At 42.1% G+C, this 22,012-nt stretch overlaps 1 protein-coding gene and 1 non-coding gene across 4 annotated transcripts in view; both read left to right on the forward strand.

The window, feature by feature from the left end:
• Window positions 1-21,583, forward strand: part of Bcl2l14 (BCL2 like 14) — a 29,950-nt gene extending 8,367 nt beyond the window's left edge. Inside the window, exons 1-6 of one of the 3 annotated variants that reach the window (XM_013152927.3) lie at window positions 506-660; window positions 7,612-8,066; window positions 11,233-11,397; window positions 13,569-13,639; window positions 16,372-16,638; window positions 20,837-21,583. In XM_013152927.3, the coding sequence (XP_013008381.1) occupies window positions 7,619-8,066; window positions 11,233-11,397; window positions 13,569-13,639; window positions 16,372-16,638; window positions 20,837-20,875 (990 nt within the window). In that variant the 5' untranslated portion in view covers window positions 506-660; window positions 7,612-7,618 and the 3' untranslated portion in view covers window positions 20,876-21,583. Of the gene's footprint in view, window positions 1-505; window positions 713-7,611; window positions 8,067-11,232; window positions 11,398-13,568; window positions 13,640-16,371; window positions 16,639-20,836 lie in introns of those variants that run through there. The other 2 variants (XM_003470408.4, XM_063238244.1) reach the window with 2 other exon arrangements.
• LOC111757065 (small nucleolar RNA U109) lies at window positions 16,669-16,804 on the forward strand. Its single transcript, XR_002791447.1, has one exon. It is a non-coding gene; the product is annotated as a small nucleolar RNA U109 (small nucleolar RNA).
• Window positions 21,584-22,012: the final 429 nt, after the last annotated feature.

Consider the following 22,012-nt stretch of genomic DNA (forward strand, 5'->3'; position numbering starts at 1 on the left):
TGTTTCTTATTTCACTTATATAGGGACTCTTATCCCTAAAATAGGGATATATGTCTCTAAAGTCTTCATGACTTTTACTATGGCGGAGGTTGGTTAGATTCACTTTGTAAAGGTTTTTCAGTGGCACCATTTAAATATAATTTTTGAATCTCACACGATTATATACCATGATATAAAGTAGAGCCAGCAAGACTAGGATTTGGATCTCAGGTCAACTGACAATGACAAGATTCTTTACCTCCCTGAGCTTCAGTTACCTCACCGGCAGAGCAGAAATCCTAACACCTGCCAGCTACTATATTAGGTAGTTAGTAAATATTTGTTAAACTGATCAAAATAAAGTGTGAAGAAGTATAGGAGGAAAATCTGGTAGTTTTTCCTAAGGGCAGTGAAAGTTGTTTGATAAAGGATGAAAAATTCCTTTTAGAGTCAAATTACAGGAGCAAAGGTTGGCCCCTCCTTCTGTGAAAGAGCCCAGGGTGGGGCTTAATGAGGAAGTGGCTCTCTTTCCCTGTCACTGGCTCCAGCATTCGTCTAAACCTAAGGACCTAGCGACAGACAGCCTGCGGCTGTAAGTCACAAACACCTTTCTAAGTGAGAAGACAAGAAGACCTGTGGGAAGTTACCTCTCCGGTTTCAAGTTCCGGTGGAGACACTAAGGTATAGAAATAGCCACCTGCCACCTGACCTGAAGGAGGACAGCCTCAAACAGGTAACCAGGAGGCAGCAGGCTCCTTCACACCTTGCAGGAGGACACAGTTGGGCTTCTGTGTAGATTTTCCCAAATAAGGCAGCCTAACTCAGGGAGCTATTGACTGAGCTTATTATAAAGCTCCTTATCAGTCAATCTCAAGATACAGAAAGACACTGAGAAGCTAGTTAACTAGAGTTCCCAGGAAAGGGGGAGAAAAAGGGTATGAAGGTTTCTCTTTCATTTCTCTTTTGCCACAGAGAGATCTGGATGGTTCAGTAAAAAATATACAACTGGCCAAGTTCTTTTTAACGTGTGTGGTCTTCTCTGAGTACCTATAGAACAAGATATGTGACAACACCACAACTCGTCAGTGGCCAGGTGCCTCTGCCTACTTGGAGACCATGCAGGGATGGAGGCCCAAGGTGGGGATCCCTGAGCTTGCCCAGAGGCCTGAGCACCTGGCAGACCCAGGGCTGCTCATCCAAGTCCTGGCGGAACCAGTGGGGACTTGCTTGAATATTAGGTCCAAGTAAAAGCAGAGAGCTACCTACCAACCCTGAAGAAAGCTGGCTCCTTTTCACAGTCCGAGCATTAGCTCTTCTGTAGGACAAATACAGTGTTTCTGATTCTACTGTGGGAAATGAAGGCGCTGTATATGATTCTTTATTTCCCTTTATTGAAAGAGCAGATCACACTCGGAGATGACAGACAGGGCAGATAGAATAAAGGCACCAAAGAGGGCTAGAGCGAGAAGAGGCCAGAAAACCTCATGGGCAGATGGATCCAGGAGGAGGAGAGCCCAACAAAACAGAGCTTAGGAGTTAGCCTAGAAACCCTTGTCCAGGAGAAACATGAAGCTCGGAAGTGCTGGGTGAACTGAAATCAGCTCTTTTTGTGGGGCTATCACCAAAGGGTTCTCCGTGATTCTTTCTTCACCGACAGGTAGAGGTGAGAAGGAGCAAGCATGTGGCAGAGTTTAAATACTGGGTCACGGCAGCCTCTGTATGTGGAGTTGCCCTGTTGTTGTTACTGTGTGCCTACTCATTACCTGCCAGGGAAGGAAGGGAAAGTAAGTCTCACTCCATAAAGGACCCCACAGCATGAGAAAACTCCCAGTGTGTGCAGACCTTCCAGGGAAACTGAGGTCAGGCCAGGCAGCTAGGTTCCCAAAGGACACACTGGGGGAATACCTTGAGGGGAGGGCTTAGCCCATTGCAGGTTGGGGCCCCCAACAAAAGAAGCTGTATAACCTTACCTCTGGGAGTGTAGTTTTGTGACAGATAAAGAGAAAGAATGTAAATGTAGGCTGGTAAAAAAAAAAAAAGGGCTGGGTCCCAGAGTCACTGACCTGGAATAAACTTCATGGGTCTTAGAGAGGAACTAAACCCTCCTATCTCCAGGTTCTGGAGCAAGGCGCCAGGCTCCATAAACAGAATGTTCATAGTTCCCATTTCTGTGGGCCCAGAAGTTAGGCTTCTTAAGGCAAAATGTCAGGAATTACTGACAGGAGATGGGTACCACAAAGTGTGATAAGTTTCTTCACACAATATGGCTTCAAAGAAAAGCTTGGCAATTAACAGTAGCTTTCTCTTAATTTATAATGCGGCTTAGTGAGAAGGAAAACTTGTTCCAGACATTGTGTCTTTATAATGCCTTTATGTCTCTCTCTGTTTCCTTCACCACACACACCAGGCTCCTGAGACCACATCCCTTCCTTCCTTCCTTCCTTCCTCACAGGTGGCCATGTCCTGAGCGTCCCGGATTTGCACCTCTCTCTTCCACACCACACTGCTTGTTGGGTGGCCCATACCCCCAGTTTCTTTCTGGCAGAAAACGTCCACAAAGTGGCAGGACACTGTGCCCATCCTGACCACGGTGGTTTTTTCGCTTGTAGCACACCTGTTTCTCAAAGAAGGCAGCCTCTTCTGCTCCCCAAGGGCATGCACGCATGCACAGAAATGCAATTTTAAAAGCTTCACACTATGTTAAAAGGTTTGGTTTGGGTTTTTAACTTACATGAAAATCTCTTCAAAGCACAGCAGTAGCAGCTTCCCCTCTTTCCTCAGGACATACTTCCTGCCTTTTGTACTCCAAGCTGCCAATTTAGAAGGAAACTTCCTACTGAGAACCTCCTGAATCTTCCCCTGAGAAATCCCAGCTCTGGTCTCTTCCCTGGACTCCGCCTCTTCCACACCAGACCATCTGCACATCACTGCGACCCCCACCCCGTTTTTGGCTGAGGCCACTGCTCGCCTCAAATCCCTCGGTTTCAACCCTCTGTCAACTTCACCCCACACACACACACCTCAGGTTTGACGATTTGTCAGCAACATCTTTCATTCCAGGGTTGCCAAATTTAGCAAAGCAAAATCTGATAAGTGTGAATTTCAGAAAAACAATGTATTTTTTTGGTACTGGGGATAAAACTCATAACCTCGTGCTTGCCAAGCAGGCACTTACACTGCAGAACTAAATCCCCAGCCAAAGCAATGTACTTTTTAAGTTTATATTTTTATTTGTGACATACTTATACTAAAATCGATTCCTATTTATTTGTTGAAATCAAATTTAACTGATGTTCATTATTGCATCCCTATAATCATTCACTCATCAAATATTTATTGAGTACCGCCTGTGTCGTGGATTGATGTTAGGAGAGACATCCAAAGGCCAAGTCTTATCATACAGTGTATATATTTTTATCATCTATTCATGGACAGTAAGTACACTGACAAATGTATGTTTTTGTTTGCAAACAATTTCACCCCCAAAGGATGCATTTGGGAAAATTTTGTTTTTGTTTACAAACTCTTAACTGGGTGACAGATACAACCATTGCCAGCTTTCCCACACAAACACAAAGGTGACCATTTTTCCAAAGTTGTAGAACAAATTAAGATTGTGAATTATGGGTATCACTGTATATTTTTCAACAAAAATACAGTCTGCCCCCCCCCCAAAATATATATATACATCAGGAGAAAAAAAAACTTGTATAAATATTTTAATACCAAGTTTATTGCAACATCATGATATCACCTTTTGCCTCTACAATTACAAAAGGTGCTCAAAGTGGTGTCCATTGGCTTCTAGACATTGATTAGTATAATAAACTGTTGAAGCGTATTCATTTTTTGGTGGATTCTGTGTTATTGCACTTAGCAAGATCATCTGTATTTCTTCAGTAGCTTCTAAAACACGTATTTTAGACGTCCCCTACCATCTCAAAAACATTTACATCTTTGTATCATAAATAGGCTTGAACTGTTTTTCTTCAGTACAAGAATTAAACCCAGGGTCTTGTTCACACAGACCAAGTGCTCTAACACTGAGCTCCTACCAGCCCCACTGTGTTTGAATTTAGCTCTAAAGAAGGCTCACTCATTGCACTGATGTCTTTAAGTCTCTTTTAATCTGCAGCAGTTCCCCTCTTCACCTTTGGGTGCGCGGGTACACATGTGTGCTCATGCTGTTTGCTGAAGAAACTACCTTTTTCATCTTGTAGATTTACCATATCCTAAATTTATGTGGTTGCCTCCAAGCCACTAGCTATTCATCTATCTCTGTGAACTATAGTTAAATCTAGAGGCTTGATTACATTCATGTCTAATTGTTTTACACTATACAATGGTTGGGAAGATTGTTCATGGAGTCCAAGTACTGTTGATCTGATCCAGGTTTTGTCCTATACATTTTGAAGAGATCATTTGGTTGTTAGATGGAGCCTGGGTTGGAGGAAGGGCAAGAGGAGCATTCCTCCATGGTCCAGGTCAGAGATGACGGTGTTCTACTACAGGAAAGTAGAGTTTAGCAACACAAAATGTGTGATACAATAGACAGGACCTTGCTGGGGTCTGCATAAGACTCATGAGATGGACAGGGTAGGGGTGGAGAGACTAGATGGGATGGATGGCCTTGGTGACTAAGGGGAAGGTCCAAGGTGGGGAAGCTGGAAGGAACATGGTCTCTGAGATATTAGAGAAACTCCTGACAAAGTCAGAGTTCATCTTGTGTGAATGCAAACCTAGAAGCAATTGAAGGAAGACAAATCTGTTGAAGTGCTAGCATAGGACAGGATTGCAAAGACACAGAAGGAAGAGGAAGAATCAAGACTAAGAGCATGATCATCTCACCCTCCTCGTGTTTGCTTACACTGTTATCTGAGGCAGGCTTGTGGGGCTTGACAGGATTGTAAGAATGTGTCTGCATGTATGGTAAATGTGTGCTGTGTTTGTGACTCTTCCCGCTCGTGTCCTGGGAGTCCATTTGTGCTTCTCCATCCTCACCTAATTTCTGGCCAGGTCCTTGAAGTTCCCCACTTCCCTTCCCTCAGAATCCCCATAGCCAAGGCCCAGTGCTTTCTCGGGGACTGGTCAGAGAGCCAAGCCAGTCATCAGTTGGACAGCTTCTCCATGAGCCAGCATGAGCCTCTTCTGCATGAAGAGGGAAGCCCCGAGGGGAACAGGAGGCCCTGGGAAGGACTGCAGGAAGAGATTTTAGTGCCTGCAACTCCTTCAGATAGCAGACCCAGAGGGAAATTAGAGGCTATCCTGTCTGTAGGAGAACCAATGACCAAAGACATTAAGTGACATCCCAGGCTTATGGCGAGATAGAAGTTGTGTGACCCTGGCCTTGCATCCTGCAGGCACATACTCAAATTATCTGTACCACCTCAGACTACCTCAAATTCCATCTGTAGTTACTGTCCCATTTCTTTATAGCTTGGTTATAGTATGACACGGACAATGGAAAGAGAAGGAGCAACATGCGTGTCTACCCATTACTATCACTACAGATTTTCATCATACCAGCTCTCATGCCAAAAGACCAGTAGGACCAGTAAGAGACAGGTACATGATTGAGTCATGCCAGAGCCACAGCCCACTGTACAGAGTTGTATAGTCATGTGTCACATAATAAGGTTTCAGTCAACAATGGAGCCCAGATACAAAGATGATTCTATAAGATTTTATCTGCTAGTGATGTCATAGCCCTCTTAGTTTGTGTAAATACACGCTGTTTGCACAGTGATGAAACTGCTTAGTCAGATGTGGTATAATTGTAATTCTAGCAGTTTTGGAGGTGGAGCAGGAGGATCACAAGTTTAAGCCCACTCTGGAGAGTTCACAAGACTGCTTCAACATTTTAAAAAATTTTAAAGAAGGTGTGGGATGTAGTTCAAATGTAAATGCCTTGAGTTAAATCCTTAATACTTCCAAAAAAGAAAAATAAATTGCTAATCAATGGACTTCTCAAAATGTCCCTGTCATTAATGCATCTAGGACCACAGGAAAATAATACATAGCTGCAAACAAGATTCAGAGCCAAGACTTCTCAGGCAATGTCTTGTTTGTACCCCCATAATATTTCTGAAAGATGACTTTATGATTCACAATTTACCTACAGGAAACTCAAGTTCAGAGACCTGCTCAAGGTCACAAAACTAGTGATTAACACAGCCAGGATTTGAATTTAAGATTGTTAGACTGAGAAGCCCAACTCATTTTCAAGCAAATCTAATGACTACTAATTATTGATCCAGTGAGAGCTAGCAAATCTGTGTTTATGTCATGTGAGACCAAAAAACAAAAAAGCAGAAAGAAAGAAAGAAATTTTAGTCCTTAATGTGCAACTGAAGAAAACAAAGTAGGTTATTAGCAAAGAGAAATATTTTCCTAGCAGGAAACCAGAAAGGGAGTTATTTCATAAAAGCATAAGCAAGCAAAATTGAACAAAATCTGCTCATTACATAAACACAGTTAGTTAGATGGGAATCGAGATGAAACACTTCCACCCTCGCCATGTTAGGCTTGTGCTAATCCTTCTGAAGCACGCCTGTGATGATATCACCCTCCCAACAGGACGTGGAAAGGCTCTCCATTGCTTCCATCAGTGCTTTTTAAATGTATAAAATAATAACACATTATTATTAGCCCTGGGTTCCTCCCCAGCACCATAACAATAACAGGATACTTTTATCTGATGAAATCTTACCTGCAAACAGAAGCAAACCTGGAGAAGCTAAGGCAGAAGGTACCTTCAGTATTTGGAGAAAAGGCAGCTAAGGCAGAAGGACAAAAAGGAAGGATATTGTTGGGGATTCAGACATTTTGTCTTCTTTGCACACCCATCCGCCATCCCCATAGCCTCAGACTGATTAATTTGAAAAGTTTCAAAGGTCCCAGCCTGATATTCAAAAGCTCCCTTGGCCTGGCTTCAATATCACACCCTCCCCACTATTCTGGAGTCCTGACTGTCCTCAAATGCATACCTTATAGCAGGGTGGCAAACCTATGGCACATGTACCAAAGCTGCTGTTATCAATGAAAACTCTCAAAGGTTCACCATAAGTGCGTTATAGTGTAATATACATGTGCTAAACCAGGTATGGTGGGGCTTGAGGAAGCCAAGGTAGGAGGAGTGTGAGTTTGCTGCCAGCCTGGGAAACTTAGTGAACTCACCTGTGTAGTTTATCCTGGACTACATAGTGAGACCCTGTCTCAAAAAGAAATCAAACAAAATGAAACAGAAAAAACACATCCTGAAGTCACGCAGTCTACACTTAGGCCATTCAGTATTCAGTTCTTTGTCTGAATATCTACCTGTCTAAATCTCTGTCCTTCCAAAAGTTTTCATTCATCATCCCTGTCCCAAGTAAACTGTCCCTGTCCCTGCCCCATGTCTCTGTACCTGGCTATCTTCATCTCCATTACAACCCTTAGCTCATTCTTTGGAGTTATTTACACCCACATATCTTCCTCTTCCAGGAAGACTCAGGATTTTCTACCTCTGGTTGCCCTGAAAAATAGAATAGGTGCTCAGTAGATGTGTACTGAGAGTTTGTGCTGTCTCTCTTGGCTTAGAAAGACTGAGGATCTGCACACATAGAAGAATACCTGTGAACCTTGTCGTTATAGGTCCGTCATGTGCAGCACCAGCACGTGTGACCTGGAAGATGTGCCCCTGGACGATGATGATCCAGACAGCATAGAATTCAAAATCCTGGCATTCTATGCCAAACACTATGTCTTCAAGGGCCCCCCTGCTGTCTTCTCACCCAAGAGGCAGAGAAAAAGAACCTTGTCCCAGCAGGGGCTGGGGAATTGGTCAGCTGAGTCATGGACACAGGTGTTGCGGTCTGCCAGAGGTTCCTCATCCAGTGAGAAGCACATAAACCTGGGCAAGAAAAAGTATTCTTGGAGGTCAATATTTGGAGTAACAGAGAAGGAGGAAGAGCCAACAAGCTCACCAAAGGAGACCCATCGTCAGGGACTAGTGCAAGCTCAGGGACTAGTGGAATTTCAGGGTCCATGCCCCAGTGAACAGGGGTCCAGGTCCATTTCCAACGTGGCACAGCATGTGGAAAATGAAGGTAGGCTTGGGGAATCCTTCCTTTCCATGCCCAAATCTTTCTCATCACTGTGTGCACGGCATTTCTCTCTCCTGTCCTCTAAAGAAAGGCCTTAGACTGGACACTCTTTTGCTTTGGTTTTCTAGCTGATTAGTGCTCTGGAATAGTCACTCTGCTTTTCTTAAGACTATGCAGAAGGGAAGCAGGTGGCAGTGAAGGGAGGACTTGGTCTTTGGCTCCACTGTCTTATCAATAAGCTAGCTGCCCGCATTCTTTGTCCCTCCTGCTGGAGAGACACAGAAAGGGTGGAGCCTGCCTCTTGTTCTGAGGCAGCTGATCTCTCCAGCCTGCATACTTTATTTCCTTGTGTACATTAAGAGTGTCTTGCCTCTTAAGGTGGATGCAAAGACTAGACAGATACAAAAATACTTTTAAAAATACAAGCCACACTAAAAAAACAACTGAGAAACAGTGATAAAACTTTTCCTCACTGGACAAAACCAATTGTGTTGAAGATGTTTCATGGAGGGCTCTATCATATGAGTGGAACTTCGTATGAAGTTCCTCTGCAGAAGTATCGTCTCCCCAACAAGGCCAGACCCTGCGCCCACTGCTTTTAGAAAAGCCCCTCTTGCTGGGTTTGATTGGCCTGGGTAACTTGCTGATAATCCGTCAACAGGTGGCGGTAATGGCTCAATTTTAGAATACCCTACCACTCTGGCTTTCTCAGAGAACTGGCCCAGCTGTAAACCATTCGCTGTGATCAAGGAAACACCCATTCCCATTAGTTAGAGACCTTTAGCCCAGGAGGATCCTAGGTGAGGCAAGATGGGGGATGTTTGCATAAGTAACAGGAGGTAGCGTCTGCAGGGTGGAAAGAGGACTGGCCAGGGCAGCACAGCAGGGAACTGAGGACGAGAGGACACAGAGCTCCTCACTGGAGCTGTGTTTAACCTTCCCAAAGGTGTCTGCTCTCCAAGCTCAGGGGTGGCAACTCTTGACTGTAGAGTGAAGGGAGCAGATCCCCAGTGTCCTCCCCTGTGTCCCTCTCCTCCAGCTTCATCTCTCCCAACACAGAGACAGCAGGGCCCTCCTGGGTATCCATAGGGTGTGGGTGAGGGCTGGTCTCTCTGCTCCTTCAGTAGCCAGAAGAGCATTAATTAGACTGCTTTGCGGCCTGCTGTGTGGACTGTGCTGGGAGAAAAGAGGTCTTTACCAGCCTTCTTCCTGGCTTTTCTGAGATAAATGACATCTGTGTTTAGATATTTACTGAAGTATCATTTGACCTATTTTTTCTCTTTCCTAAAATTGTTTAGAAAACAAAGGTAGGGATGATAGAGAAAGTGAAAAAAGATAAACTTTATGTGAGATTAAGAGTACAAGATTAGGGGCTGGGGATTCAGCTCAGCGGCATAAGCACCTGCCTTGCAAGCAGGCGGTCGTGAGTTCGATCCCCGGTACCGATAAAAATGAAAAAGACAAAAAAAAAAAAAAGTACAAGATTAAATTAGAAACAGGTTCATTTGCTGAATAGTCTTGAGGCTGAATAACTATTCATAAAACTATAATAGATTATCCATGCACACGCACACATAGGAGGAGGCCACTGATAGTCTAAGGTGACTTCTGGGACTCCAGCCATCATATGTGCATTTTAAGCAAGAAAAAAAGAGAAGGCCAGAGGGTGCCTTCTCTCTACATGACTCAGCTTACTTTTAAGGTACTTTCTTGAAACAGCCCACAACTTTTTTTTTCAATATGGATGGAATAAATTTATTTATTTAATTTTCCTTCCAAATCCATTTTATTTCAAGAATAAAAGTAAAAGAAAAAGAACTACAACAAAATTTCAAAACACGTCAATCAGGGAGTCACAACTTCTATACATATATCTCATTTGTACATGTATAGAAACTTCTCTTTATAAAGTAGAAATGATTACCTCCCAAGGCTTCCTTATCTTCCTTCTCACAGTTCTCATCCCTTTCTTGCTGAATTGGTTAATTATATGGTTGTTCCAGTAACTGTGCTGGTTTTACACTGGGTGCAACCCGAAGGAGTCTCAGAGTCCATTTCTTGGTTGCCATAAAATAGCCAGAGTTTAGCAGATGGTTTCCCATGGCTTCTGTTCATGAAAGGCCACAACTCAGCTCTCCTCTCATTTCCAGGATTCAGATACCAGGCTTAAGTTGGGAACTTAGAGGCTGTGATCTGAGTCTACAGGTTGGAGGCTTTAAGATATTAGGAAAAAGATGTGAATACCAGTCTTAGAGGATACCGGTCCTTTTTGCTTCTAATCTTGTGTCTCTACAGCCATGATCCAGTATGTATGGATGTTAAGGTTAAGGAGGTTAGGTTCAGCAAGATCAAGAGCTACAGGGAGGACAGCGGAAGAGGATGAAAAAAAGAATTAGGATGCATGTGTATTAACTCACAAGCAATGTAAACACATATTGCAAACATGTACTAATAAAAATAAAAACTATACAATGGAAAATCTGAACAACTAGGGCTTAAATACATACATGTTTATTTTTCCTCTCCCAAACATGAATGCCAAAGTATGGTGAACCAAGTCTGATGTGGGAGCTCCGTGAAGTCAACAGGTATTCCTAGGAGTTCTGCCATCCCTCGGTCACTCTATGCACCCTACATGGATGCCTGTCAGTAGACATGAAGGAAAGAGACATGGAGACACTTTAAGAGCAAGGCCAGTAGATGTTTATTTGGTAATAAATTTTGGAGGTAACTATGGCCAGGCAGCAGGAATATTTCTCTTTCCCCAGTGATGAACCCCAAATGTTTGTCAATCTAACGAATGTTCGCCTATCACATACGGGACAGCTCTTCATGGTACAAAAGGTATCCAAAAAGAGAATAAAAATATAATGAGCATTTCCTCAAAGGACTAAACATTCCCTTTTGTGATTCTCCCCTTACAAAGGGAAAATTGGACCCTCACTTTGCAAAATGAGAGTACAGAAGGGCACTTGTTTCAAGGTGAAAATTTTCCTCTATATAATCCTCTCACAGCAACTGCCAGTTCTCTTTGAAGAACCGCCACACACACTCCTGAGTCATCTCCTCTCATTCTGGGATGTCCTCGTAACTTCAGGCAGCTGTGCATACCAATATGGCAGACACAGCTCTGGGCAGGACCTCTCAGGATCATTTTGTCTTGTTTCAGCTGTGGACCCCCGAGTTGCTTCCATTGCCAACCGAGTATCTGAAATCGTTTATTCCTGGCCACCACTAGAAGAGACCCAGGGAAGATCCTTGAAGTTCAAAGAGACTTTTCTATCAGGATTCCTGGTTGAAAACTCAGAATCTAGAGCTACAACTTCTAAGAAAGGTAAACCTTCCCTCCCAGTGTTTGTCTTGGGTGGAGTGTGTGCACACAGAGGCATATGGGTATTTGTGTATTTATTCAGTTCAGAACTATGCAACCTGAGAGCCCCCCAAACCTGACCTCAACACACTGGAGGCCCTGGGCTCTGGCTGAGATGGCAACCCAAGGCACAGGGCTATGCCAGCAGATTCACCCCACATATCTCACTCGCCACTAAGCCAAAAGTCTCCTGTGAAAGGGGAATAGGGAGCACAAAGCCTGCAGTCCAGCTTGTTCTGGGGAGAGGAGTACAGTGCTAGATTTGATCATGCTATTAATGGCTCTGCACCAGTTTGCACTAGATAGACTTGGAAAATGAACTTGGGAAATACTGCTTTGGGCTCCTGTGAAACATCAGGGAGGTGTTAAGACACCAGGACTGGTGTAGAACATGAAGCACCACAGTATTAATGACCAGACAGACCAGTTATCACCAAAACCATAGTAGGAGCTGGGACTGTAGATCTAGCAGGCTGGTGGGTACACAAGGCCCTGACAGAGGAGCTGAGAGCAGCAAGACCACGTGCCACAAGACAACAAGTTCACCCTGACATTCCTCCCTGTGATTCTTTCCCCAAACTCCAGTGGAAGATACGAGATAGAAGTGGCTGTTGGGTTCACAGAACCCTAAAGGACAAAGCAGAAGTTTCCCTGCAAAACCATTAGTGTCTTGATCTCTGGCAGTGGAGGGGCAGGCTCTGCCATCATCTACCTTGCTATGGAGCCATGAACCACCACAGAGGCTCTGAATAAGGAGCCAGGGGAGATAAACCTCTGAGTCTATGAAAAAGAAAGTGTCAACACTCTACTGCTATCTCAGTAGGCTGGGATATAGGAAGCTGTATCTTAAGCCAAGCTAAAGCTAAAGGGCTTTTCCACAGTGCACATGAGGAATCCAGGCCACCATCACAGTAGCTTTCCCAGGGAAAGGCGGCAGCAGATAAAACTACCCTCAGCTGTAGAGGCACAGATTCTCCTCTTCGTCAAGTAATCAGGGCCCCAGGCTTGCTGTTTGTTTCTTCTCTTCTTGGGAGTCTGTAGTCAAGGGGGCCTCTCCTTCCCCTTACCTGAGACAAATATGGACTCCATGATTTTACAGACTGGGCCATACGTCAGAAATACTGTTCTCTCACTTAAATGGCTTTTCTCCCTTTAGGTTTTATTGTGTAGCAATAACCATTTTCATTATGCTTAGTTGTTGGTAGTTGTGAGATATAAAATATCATTGTTCACCACCCCTATTCCAACATAGGCACCAAACACCAGCAAGTAGCCATTCTGCAGCCTATCTGTCATTATAGCCTTGGAAGTAAAGACATTTACTAATTTTATGTATTTATATCCCACCTTGTTATAAAGGCATGGCCTATAAAGTATAAATTTTAGTCAGATAAAATCAAATTTGAAATTATAAAGAAAGAATGTAAAAACAGGAAAATAACATGGGTTTAGAAATGAGGTTAATCCCAAAATGTAGATCAGGAAGATTATTTGTCTTCTTAGATCTGGCTATAATTTTGGGTTTATACTTTGTAGCAGCTGCCCAAAGTCGGAAATATGATCAAATATGGAATTTAACTTATCAATAAGGAAAAAAAATAGTGTCTACTGAGATAAAAATGACAGACCAGAGGGAGGTCTAAGGGTATAGTTCAGTGGTATAGTGCTTCCCTAGAATGAACAGGCCCTAATTCAATACCCTACATTGGGGAAGAAAAAGAAAAATTAAACATAAAAAAGAAAGAACTTTCTCCTGAGTATCTTTATTATATGGACTGGAATTTATATGTTCAATAGTTTCTACAGCAGTACTCAGTAGCACAGCACCTGCCTGACAAGCTCAGGTCCTGAGTTTGATTCTCAATACCTGCCTCCCACTTAAAAAACAATTTCTACAATAAATAAAGTGATTACTTTCAAAAAGACAATTGAGGGACTGAGTCAGGGAAGGAAAAACAGAAAGAAGGGATCTGTAGAAGAGTCGCAGTGGTTGTGTTTGATCAGAACAGGTAAGATTCATGAGCTAATTAGAAATTTTCACACCCTAAACAAGCCATAAGCATTGCCACTGGAAAATTTTAAGATTAGTTTGTGCTTCTCTTGAAAGAAATAACTATAATTCCTTCTCCCAACAGATGGACAAGAAGAATTAATAGCCAAAATTGTTGAACTGCTGAAATGTTCAGGGGACCTGTTGGAAAAAGAGGTATGAACGTCCTTGAACCAACGTGATTTTGTCCTCTGTCCCCATTCTAGTGCCTGAGAACGGAGCTGTACTCCAGGTTGTAACCTTAATCCTTTCCAAAGTTCTGGTTTCCACTTAGTCCTAAATTTTATTTCCCTTGGAGTCCACACACTCCATGCTGGCAACATCTTGAAAATGAATCACTTTGGAAAACATAAGTAAACCTTGTGGAGCCTCTCTGGAATTTTTGGAAACTGGAAAAGTAACTATGTTATTGTAAGAAAAGACGCCAGTAAATTAAAATTTGCTGAATACGATTATTAATCTTGCTCCCCATGTAACTGATCCTCAGTGAAATTTAGTCTCGCATTTGCCCTGCAGCCTAGATATCTGTATCACTCAGAGGCTGGAGTCCTTTTAGAAACCTCCTAAAATTGCTAGACTACTGTCTGCTTTAATCTATCTCAGCAGCCTAGCTGAGAGGGCAGGTTGGTGACACTTAGAGAACTTGTGAACCCCCAGCCATTTAGGTGAGATCCATCTTTCTAATCCAGGATGTGTAAGAGTTGTCTTCAGGTAAAGAGATGATAAGCAAACCTCTGGTGTAGTCAGAGGGCCTCTTTTCTTCTGAAAGCCATTTCTTTTGTATCCATTACCCATCGACTATCTCTGGAGTCATAGGGGGAGGAGCTCTGACCCTGGGGTCTTCTGCAGCAGGGACAAACAGCAGGAACTGTACCCCATCCAGTCACAGCATGCCCATGGCTCAACAGTGACTAGGAGAACGACAAGAGAGTAGAGGCAGAATGAAAACCAGGGACATTAGGGTAAAGGAAAGAGAAGGGAATGTTGTGAGCTTTGGACCTCAGGCAGAGAGTGGGAGGGGTGCAGAGGAAGCAGGAAATAGAACATGACACATTATTTTAGGACAATCTTGCATTTCTCCAGAACTAGCACCGTGGATATAGTCATTAAAGGCAATTGGTTTCTCCCCTGCTAAGAATGCACTTCCTGGCATTTGGGGCCACCCATGAGGGTCAAAGGCTGCTTTGTGAAAGAGAGTGATCTATCTTCCTGTCACTGAAATTACAAATAGATACAAACAACCGTCAGCAGTTAAGAACTCAAACAGGGCGTGTGTGTGTGTGTGTGTGTGTGTGGTGTTCTTTAGGAGAAGGCTTCAAATGCTCTTTACAGCCCAGAGAGTCTGTGGCTCTCATGGCTGCCTCCTTCCTGGCATCCCTAGGCAGTGACTTGCAGTGGCCAAGTAGAGGTCAGGAAGGCCAGACCCTTGGAGTGGTATGAAGGTGACCTCTCCAGTCATGAAGAGTGATGCTTTCCTTTTTGTCTCACAGATAACCACTCTCAGAACCCTCACTTTGCCAGATGCTCTCACTCAATGGTTTTCAGTGGTATTTCCCATCATTTCTTTAGAAACTTTGCTTGCTATTCCTTGAACATGTTTGCCCAATAGAGCACAGTAGGTAGGAACACATGATAGGTGTGACCTTGTTTGTGTGGGTGATGAGAGGAAGAGTCCTCTCTAGTTGTGGAGGAAGCTGGTCAGACCTGCTCAGATTTTTAACTCAGATGAAAGGCTAGGCCTTTGGAAGTTGGGAAGTAGGCTGGGTTCAGACAAAGAACATTGCTCCCCTCAAAATCGTCACATAGCATTTCATTTGTCCTCCAGATACGCCTGGTAGAAACAATACTTGTGGAAAACCTGCTTAACTCCAAGGATAGAACTAGATTTTTAAAAATGTTTTATTTTCAGCATTGGGGACCGAACCCAGGACTGTAAGGACACATGCTAAGCGAGTGCCCTACCATTGAGCTACAACCTCAGCTTTCTAGGATTATTAAAATATGCATTTAGTCCCTGCTCACTAAGAAAATTGTTTTCACATGACAACCACCACATTAACAGACATTATAGGATGACTTTAAATGAGGATGATGAGGACTTATGGCATATGCTCTGATTTTTCCAAAGATGGGACCATTATAGGTTTTGTTTTTCTAAAGGAACTGTATAGTACTCCAAAGGAGATAAAGCTGAGAGATAATCAGTCAGGTTTAAGAGGAGATGGGAGATAAAATCAGTTGAGTAGGAAAGTGGGAAAAGAATTAATGGATGTGAACTTTTTTAGTGAACATATCCATACCTCAGAGTCTTCCAGGATACCCCTACCCTCCACACAGTCCTGAGAAGTATACTCCCCATGCCTAGCACGATTCTAAATGCCTTATTCAGTTACTCTATATCATAGGTACTATCATCATTTGAATTTAGAGATGACAAAACTAAATCCGAGAGTCTAGTAATTTCCCCATGATTGCATAAAGAGTTGCGGTAAGGTTTTGAGCTAGGATATTGGTTCTCCCACTTCAGATCCTGTGCATGACCCTATTTCCTACAAAGCACTGAGTGCTGTTTTGCAATTGTAGGTAAACTGTGGTCCCTTTACGTGAAGACCTGAGTCTTAAGCATCCATAGTATCTATCCACCATTAAGTGTTTAGGAAATACTTGTTTACTGTTGAGTGAATGGACTGTTCAATTGTATCATCAATTTTCCCAATGAATTGAACTCACTGAGAAAGTACATAGTCCTGCAGGGTGTTGTGTCATGGTTGAAACTAGAATCTAGTGTCTTTTCTACTGGGATTTAGTGGCCCACATTTGAGCTAAAGAGTGGCCTTGTCTGCTTCAGTGGCCCACGCTGATCTGAGCACTTCTCCTCTCATAAACAGTTGAAGAAAGACAAAGACTTGATGAGAAACTTCCAAGATGGGCTGTCCTACACTGTTTTCAAGACCATCACAGACCAGTTCCTACAGGGTGTGGATACCAGAGGGGAATCAGAAGTCAAAGCCCAGAGCTTCAAAACTGCCCTTGCAATAGATGCCATGGTCAAGCTCACAGCAATTGACAATCACCCAATGAACAGGGTTCTGGGCTTTGGAGCCAAGTACCTGAAAGAGAACTTCTCACCCTGGATCCAACAGCATGGTGGATGGGTAAGTGTATCCTATTTAAAAACATATTCTTTGCATGTTGGACGTGTCTGCCCCTCCTTGCTTTGGGGGTAGAAATGCATCCATAACATGCTACATGAATAAAGGAGTTCTCAGGGCTGCCAACCTTACAGTAGAGGTTGAGTGGTAGTATATTTCTCCTACATAAAAAAATTTAAAAAATGAAAATATATCTTGTCCGAACTTAGATGAGTTGGAATGGGATTTTTTTTTTATCTCTTTTTGAAAAAATTTTTTTAGTAAAGGGGTCACTTCTGTAAAGCAGTTCTCACAGGTTTAGGTTACTTGAGTGGCAAGCGATCTATCCCATTGATGGGAACATAGTTTTAGTGATTATGTTCATCACACATAAATATTTATTGAGCTCCTTCAGGGTATGTGAGGTATGTATGTGGGGGCAGAGACTGGTCAGATACAGCAGGAAATGAGATTCAGAGGTGTAAATGTTGACATACATGTAATTTCTCTAGGCAGTACAGGAGACCATCCCTCACACTCCCAGTTACTGACAGGGTGTGAGACTGGTCCTTACATAGAAATTCAGGGTTCATGACCGGCTGTCATTGCTGCTTTGACCCAGTCATTTTGACAGGGCCATTTTGATACAAACAATTTTAAATTACTCGGTATCAATCAAAGCAGGTATTTTCCCCATAAGCCTCAGGCTCAATCCCCTCTCTTGTATTTTATCCCCATTTCCTGCAATCTCCTCAAAAACGCCGTGTTTGAGTGGCTGCATAAGGTCAAGTGTTGTCAAAATGCACTACTCCAGAACTTAAATTCCCAAGGGCCTAGGGTGCTCCCGGGAGGACAGGCCTTTGCCCCAGGTCATCCTTAGTCCTCTTTCCACAAGAATGAGCCAGGAACCAGCAGGAGGCACGAGTTGGCTCTCCTGACCACAGTAACCTGGGGACTTCTTAACTGGCTTGGTTGCGTCTGGTATTGGGAAGAAAGTGCAGCTGATCTTGCCAGTGGCTGAAGTGCCTGCCATGGTCTTCAATGGCTGTCTACTAGTTTGTTTTCCATTTTTACACCAGGTGTGATCATCTTCAAGTGCCTGATTTGAGCATTAAATATTATAAATTTAAGCTGCTCTAACTCATCCTAAAAAAACAGCTTCCTTGATATTTTAGTTTCCCCAATCATTTCTCCAGAATGTCCTCTTCTGCCTTAAAGCTTGTCTAAGCACTCCACTGTGGCCTCCCCAACCTCTGCCTATAATACTTCATATTTGTACCATAATAATGAATAGGGATCAAACTCTCAGTGAATTATAGTTTACAAAATGTTCATTATTGGTCTTACTAGTGTATTTTCCTGTAGAAATGGTAACTATCAGTGGGTTCTCAGGCTAGCTTTCAAGTCTATTTAGCCCATCAATGTAGCCAAAATGTCATAAAAGTTCTATTTAAAAACAAACAACATAGAGGTTTTACACCAAAGTATGAATAACAAACAAAAATTTAAACACCAGTTTTTGTTGTTATTTTTTGATACTAGGGATCAGACTCACAACCTTGTACTTGCCAGTCAGGTGCTTATGTCACTGAGCTAAATCCCTGGCCTCCCTCAGTTTTGTTCTTAAAGGACACAACTATCAAGAAACTAGGAAAACAGGTGTGGAATTATAGCCTAATGGTAGAGCATGTGCTTAGCATGCCTTAGGTCCTGGGTTCAAGCCCCAGCACAAGAGGAAAAAAGAAACAGAATGAAAAAACTGTACATCATATATTTAGTAAATGATTTATATTCAGAAAATGCAGTGAAATCTTATAGTTCAACAATAAAAAGTAATTAGTTTTTTAAATGGGCAATGGTTTTGCATAGTCATTTCTCCAAAGAAGATAGGTAAATGGTCAGTCAATAAGTACATTTTAAAAAGATGTTGTCTACCTTCATTTCAATAGCAGGGCAGTTCTGGGAAAGGGAGCACCTACTATAATTATTTGGGAAGCTGAGGAAGGAGGATCACAAGTTCTAAGCTAAGCTGGGCAACTTGTTGAGACACTGGCTCAAATGAAAAATAAAAGGGACAGAGATGCAGTTTAGTGGTAGAGTGTTGTTGCTTGGTTTGATCCCCGGTACTGACCCAAAAAAAAAAAATAAAAGATACAGAACTGTAAATTAAAATCATGATGAGCTCTACGCACTAAGATGACTAAAATAAAAAAGATAATTGCTGGTAAAAATGTAGAGAAATTGAAATCCTCATCTTCATACATAGCTGGCCGGGTTGTAAAATGATGCAGTCCTTTTGGAAAACGATTTGGTAGCTCCCTAAACTATGGCACTGTTACAAAGAGCTGTGCAAGATTTTCTTGGGTTCAATACCCAGTAACCACAGTGCAGTGGGGTAAGGTGGGGAACCAGTTCCTCTTCTAGATAAATAATCCAGAAAACTAAAAACGTATTTTCACACAAAAATTTGTATATTAATATTCAGAGCAGCATTCATTATTCACAATAGCCAAGTAGAAATAACCAAATGTCTGTCAACTTAACAGTGGTGAATGGATAAAAAAAATGAAGTCCATTCATACCTCAACTGATTGCACCATAATAATAAAGCACTGGTACATATATGAACCTTAAAAACATGATGCTAAGTAAAGAAATCAGACAAAAAGGACATATATTATATGATTCCATTTATAAGAAATGCCCAGGATGGGCAAATTCAGAGAAACAGAGTAGATTAGTGGTTGTCAGGGGCTAGAGAATGAAGGTCTGTTTAATAGATGCAAAATTTTATTTTGGAGGGATGAAATGTTCCAGGATCAAACTCACGACTGCACACTTGCAAGGCAGGCGCTTATGCCACTGAGCTAAATCCCCAGCCTGGGATGAAATGTTCTAAAATCAGATGTGAGAGTTCTACGATTATGAATATTAGCAGGGAAAGTTTATGATATAATTAAGCTTCAGTATATAAAGATAATGATTCCATTTCTAGTTACTAAATAAAGGGGACAAAAGAAAATGAATCCAAACATTTTAATTATTTTAATTTGGTTGGTGCTATAGAGAATACCAGATCCACTTAAGAGAAAACAGATGAATTCTTTAGGAGATATATGAAGGGCATTTTTCAAAGGCATTAGAAATTGATGGTACTAGTTCTTTATCCTCTATAATTTCAATCCAAACTGCATCAGTTACCTAGGATATCATAAACCTGAATCTTAACGCTTAACCACTGTAAGTAGAAACTGAGAGAAGGGGGCTGGAGATTTAGCTCAGCGGCATAAGCGCCTGCCTTGTAAGCAGGCAGTTGTGAGTTTAATCCCTGGTACTGATAAAAAGGAAAAAGACAAAAAAAAAAAAAAAAAAAAAGAAACTGAGAGAAGAAAAAACTATGTGAGAAGGACTAATTTTTTAAAAATGATAGGACAGGAAAGGAGGAAGTTTCACTGGCCCCTTGGTCTATCTTGGGTTCTGTGTGGTGTCTTTATAGCAGTGTGGGAAGAGGGAAAACTTCCTGAATGGAAGTCTATCAGAAACTCAGCATCCCTGACTATCTCAGGGATCCACATTTTCCAGGAGTACATGTAACCCTCTCAAGTACAAATAAATCTATGAGGGCAGGACCATGTGTCTTATGCCTCCTGTTATCTACCATATCTCCCATCACTTTGTATACATCCCAGATGTTAGGCTAATATTTGTGAAATAGTGAATGAATCAAATGAACAGAGAGCCACTCTGTCTCCAGAGCATGCTCATATAGGTACTGTGAGGTTTTGATTTGCTCGTAGGCTTTTTCTTCTCACAGAGCAGCACAGTTCCCATAGCTGCCCAGCAGTCCTGCAACCTCACCCTTCTACAGCGCTCTAAAAGGACTGGTTTACAACCTCCACACAGTCATCAACCTGTCAGAACCTACTTTTTAAAATTTTGAATACAGCCTCAAAGCCTTCCTTCTCATTTTCAAGAAAAGATCCAGCCTGTTAGTCCTGGATGTGCAACATAAGGCTTTCCTTACAGGAATGTTACATAATGTTTTCCTTACAGGCATACCCAGGATGCCAGGTACCTTTCCAAACCCTCCCCTAGCCCCAGTGCATGCTCCGAGCCTCAGGTCATGCCTGGGATAAGAGCAGAGTTAACAGACATATGTTTTCACTTCAACAGTAAATCCAACTTGGAATTTTAAGAATGTATTTCTCTTCTCCCCCTCTAGGAAAAAATACTCGGGATATCACATGAAGAAGTAGACTGAAATATCATCTGGAATACTCATTGTCGTGTGGTGATTCTGTGTACGTGGATCTCAGCACAGACTGGGAGAGAAAATTCAGAGGCGAAAGGCAAATGAAGGTCTGTGACTCAAGAGGCATCAGAAGAATCTTGCTCTTCTCCAGCTCAGGGGACATAGTAGCACTGCTTTTCACACTGATGTTTTCAGGTCCTCTGCTGAGCGTGTGAAGAAGTCTATGATGATTAGTGGTAATTTTGTTTTCCAATGGAAACCATCCGCCTGCCTCTATTAACTACATTAGAGGAGGTATATTACCGATGGCTGTTGACCTCATGAGAGTGAAATGATAAATTGAGCCTGTGTTTATTGTTTTAGTCTCTAGGACTATTTGTTTTTAAAATACACTTTGGATGGTCTAATAATGACATTATTTCCAGCCTACCCTTAGAAATATATTGCTATTCATGTCAGTTAACACAGCCTAAAGAAACTCTGAAATTTATTGCTACATCCACTAGTTTGGAAAGTTACAGTTGTATCTTCTTGACCCATTTCTTTGTTCACAGTTTGAAAAATTTCCATTTGGTACAAAACCACAACTCCTATCACCTTCATTTTTGTCCTGGATGACTCACCTTTGCAAGTTCTCTGTGACTTCCTTTATTGTTCTTTGTGGTGGTGTAATGATGGGTATCTAGTACAATAAATACATTGAAGCACTCCTGTTAAGATGGTGGTATTCTGATTAAAATGAATAGTAAGTAATAGTACTGAGGTTTCTTTGGGGATTGATTAATTTGCATAAAGTACTTAGAACAGCTCTTGGTATTTAGTGTTAAGTGATTGCTTGTGTGACCTTGTATGTGCTGCCCTAAGCTAAAAAATTTCTCTTGAAATAGTCATTGATTGTTTTTGACAAGGATATTGTTCAGAATGAGGTTTTAGTAAATAAAATAGGTTTTATAGTATTTAAGAAATACATTTAAAAATACTAACAAATTATAGACTCACACATTTCTGGATTTCTAGCATCCAACAGGTAGCCCAACATAGAATAGATACTTAATGAATCTCTGATGAATAAATAAGTCAATCACACATATTTTCAGGCTAAAGGGAAACTTGCATCTATCATAAAATGTTCCACTGGCCTACCTA

The sequence above is a fragment of the Cavia porcellus genome, unplaced genomic scaffold (genome assembly GCF_034190915.1).
Source record: "Cavia porcellus strain 051 isolate PalLab524CR breed Dunkin Hartley unplaced genomic scaffold, mCavPor4.1 scaffold_27, whole genome shotgun sequence".
NCBI lineage: Eukaryota > Metazoa > Chordata > Mammalia > Rodentia > Caviidae > Cavia > Cavia porcellus.